At 38.2% G+C, this 3,698-nt stretch overlaps 1 protein-coding gene across 1 annotated transcript; it reads right to left on the bottom strand.

Moving 5' to 3' along the window:
• Positions 1-1,492: 1,492 nt before the first annotated feature.
• Positions 1,493-3,459, bottom strand: LOC118479168. The gene is made up of 2 exons (XM_035973818.1): positions 3,276-3,459; positions 1,493-2,039 (listed from the first exon to the last, which is right to left on the bottom strand). The coding sequence occupies exons 1-2, from the start codon at positions 3,457-3,459 to the stop codon at positions 1,897-1,899; spliced, it is 327 nt and encodes a 108-aa protein (XP_035829711.1). The 3' UTR covers positions 1,493-1,896.
• Between the last annotated feature and the right edge of the window lie 239 nt (positions 3,460-3,698).

The following is a 3,698-nucleotide window of genomic DNA, read 5'->3' as shown; positions in this document are numbered from 1 at the left end:
ACAACACTCATTTTATCAAAGTTAGATTACTGCAATGTTATTTTGTCCGGTTTGACATCCGAAAAACTATCAAAGTTACAAGTACTCCAAAATCAAGCAGCAAAATTGATAATGAAACAAAAGAAATCAGCCCACGTAACACCAATTCTGAAAGAACTACACTGGCTGCCAATAAAAGAAAGGATTAAATACAAAACTGGCGTTCTCTGATTTAAATGTATAAATGATAGTGCACCTTTTTATCTTAAAACATTCCTGGAATTATATAATCCACCTAGAGCCCTTAGATCAGCCTTTGACAATCTAATTCTTAAAACTCCAAAACAAAATTACAAAACATACGGCGAGCGTTCCTTTTTGTTCTTTGGTCCCCAGGTATGGAACGAACTCCCATATAAAATAAGATCTGCCCCAACAATTGCCATTTTCAAAAATCAGCTGAAGCATTTTTTATTCACAAAAGCATACCTGTCATAATGATGTACTGTGATATATATGCATGTGTATGCCAGACTGTGAGACTGAAGAAATAGCGAGTGAAAATGAGAGAGAGAAAAAGAGAGGGATAGAAAGAGAAAAGAGAGAGAAAAGAGAGAGATAGCGAGAGAGGGAAAGAGAAAGAAAGAGAGAGATAGAGAGAGAGGGAGAGAGAGAGAGAGCGAGAGAGAGACAGAGAGAGAGAGACAGAGACAGAGAGAGAGACAGAGAGAGAGACAGAGAGAGAAAGAGAGAGAGAGAGAGAGAGAGAGAGAGAGAGAGAGAGAGAGAGAGAGAGACAGACAGACAGACAGAGAGAGAGAGAATGGAAATGTTTTTCTATCTGTATAGAATTAATGTTTTAATGAATGTTTCTAGTTACTCACGTTTCAACTTTATTTTGACTGTTCGTGAATTTGTATTGCATTGTATATTTTTAGTGAACACATTTTCAACCTCACTGCGAGACTGTTTTTCTGGTATAAAATTTTACACATATGCATTTATATTATATGTATAATACTTTGTTTTACGTACACATTTGTGTCGATTAATTTTTAAGATGTGATGTCTTTTTCATTGTAATGCGCATTGAGCATCTTTTAGGAAATGGAAATGCGCAGTATAAATGCTATTTATTATTATTATTATTATTAAAAATAGATGATAAGTCAACTTCAACTTAAGTATAAAAAATTAATAATATTATTATACTTTTGTTTGATTACATTAGAACTATTTTTCTGTGTCATGGTGTTCCAACAAACCAACAGTAACTCGGGGGAAATGAGTATTATTTTTTCGGACGTTCATTTTTTCAGACAGGAATGGCGGATTTTGCTAAAAAGAACATTGTTAGGCGGTTTGAAGAATACTTATTACAGTCTATGACGACCACCAATTTTCGATGAGAAAAATGACCACCTGAAACAGGTGAATGTCGTACATGTTGTCATTATCATGTTTAAAAAAAGTTGTGGGAAGTGGCCGTTTATACAAGTGATTGTCCTATGCTATTGTCCGTCAGAGCGAAGATGACTACTTTTAACGTTAGTATTATGTCCTTCAAAGCTAATGTTTACAAGTTTGGCCCTTCAAAATTAGCATGGAGCGAGAAGAGAGAGGTACGTTCTAGAATTTTTAAAATGAAAAAAGAACATAAGAATTGTTTTTTTCAGGAGCAGATTTGAGCTTTCAAATTCAGGATGGCACACTCTTAGTATATAGATGATTACACTTATTTTCACATTCTTTGACATGTTATTTCCAAATCAAAGAAAGCAAAAACTTCAGAAAACGAGAACATAGTAGTCTTTATGTCACGAAAAGAGCCATACAAATACAATAGAACTATCCATGAGAATACAGATACAAGTGTAACTATGTTAGGTTCTTCCTTTTATCAACACTTATAATCTATCAAAACACAAAACCTAGATCACTTGCCTTGACGTCATTAGGCAGTCCTTGGTTGACGCCGTCAAACTTGATGACCCGACCGTGGTTGGGATTGGTAAGGCTCTGTCTCATATCTACTATATTCATCACATCTGCATTGTGACCTGTCGAGGGATTCAGTCTTTGTTTCAGTTGGTTTAGCGTTAAGTTTAGCTATCTTTATAAGACAACACTGTGCCAGTAGTTCATAAAAGGACCTCCACACACCCAGGGATTTCACCCCAAGTCTGCCCACGAACTCTCCAAATCCGTCCAAAACCTCATGCATGCGTGGCCTATTTCAAGAGGCCGAGCGCGTGGTAAAACATTTAGACTGCGCCAAATGTTTTTCCAATGGACTTGGGTAGAGTAAGATGGTGGACTAAAGATTATATTATAAATTGTTCTACCTGAAAATATTCATCAGAGCCAAATCTACCTTGAGAAATCATACGTAAAGCCATGCCAGTTTGGTGTTAAATACTTGTTTTACTTGAAGAAGACAAAAACACCTAGCTCCTGTGACGACAGTAAAAACAAAGCAGACATACAGGAAGACATCCCCAGATGTGACTGCTGCGTGTATTAAAAAAAAAGATACCCAAGACTAAGACCTAAAACAATGTGTGTTGCTTGGCTTGTGTCCACTGGCTCGTGCGCATGTGGGCCGCTTTACATGACAAGTCATTTCTGCATTATCCATGTACCCTATATCGTTTACAATAGTGATTTACATACAAATCCGTTTCCATTCTTGGGCTTTGAAATTCGAAATGAGTTAGTTGCATGTTTTCACTATTAATATAATTCATGAACATATTATAAAAGACAGAAGCTGACGATAAAGAAAGCGACTTTCGTTTCCTCTGAAGATATTCCCCATGAACACATGAATCCACAACCTGTATTTAGTCTTAGCAGGGGATGTGAAATTGGGGAATGAGCCTTGCCCTTACACAAGCATTAACCAGACAGTTCAAACAAAATAATACGGTTTGAATTATTGTAATCAACATGAGCACTATTATCTTTCTATGCGTCAGCGGGCTAAATACATTTTGTTACTCAATAGCCGGTTGCAATTTTAGAGACTCAGCACCGGCGTCTATGGTGTTACAGTTAGGTTCTTCATTGTAGAACGCAGGAAACTCAAGTTCGATGCCCAAGTTGCGAGAATATAACGAGTATCTCAGTCTTTCTGCCCGGATGTTGTATCTCTTTCAGCTCCGGCTGGCCGTCGAATGCAGGGTCAGAAGCCGTCTCTTAAATGGTCTAAATTGTGTTGATTTGTGCGTGTGTGTGTGTGGGGGGGGGGGGGGTAAACACACCTCACATGCCTTAACACAAAATTAGGGACTCACCTACGACATAGAGAAGCTTGTTGACAGGATCGAAAGCAGCTTTGTTAGCAGTTCCTGCGTTCAGGACATAGGCTCCATTAGCGTCTGGCAGCTTGACAAAGCCTTCAGGCCGGAACACAACACGTGCACTGACCCCAGCAGTCAAGGTCAAGCACGTGAGCAGGGCACAGGCAAGCATCCTCATTGTTATCTGTGCAATTATGATTGGTCCAAGTTTGAAGGAAAAAGAAGACCGTAGAAATGTGCTGGCTTGAAATGAATTTAAAATTTGGAAAACAGAAATTGTCTAGGTTGTTGGCTTTGTTGTTTTTTAAAGTCTGGAGAGACAAACAGAAGTTGGGTGTAATATTTCGGGTATGACGTCAAGTATTAAGTGGTTAACACTGGTTTCAGGACGGAGGGGGTAGTTGAGATTGAGGTGTA

The sequence above is a fragment of the Aplysia californica genome, unplaced genomic scaffold (genome assembly GCF_000002075.1).
Source record: "Aplysia californica isolate F4 #8 unplaced genomic scaffold, AplCal3.0 scaffold00032, whole genome shotgun sequence".
In the NCBI taxonomy this organism is placed as follows: Eukaryota; Metazoa; Mollusca; class Gastropoda; order Aplysiida; family Aplysiidae; genus Aplysia; species Aplysia californica.
Note: the sequence above shows the minus strand (reverse complement) of the source record. Positions and strands in the feature narration are given on the sequence as shown.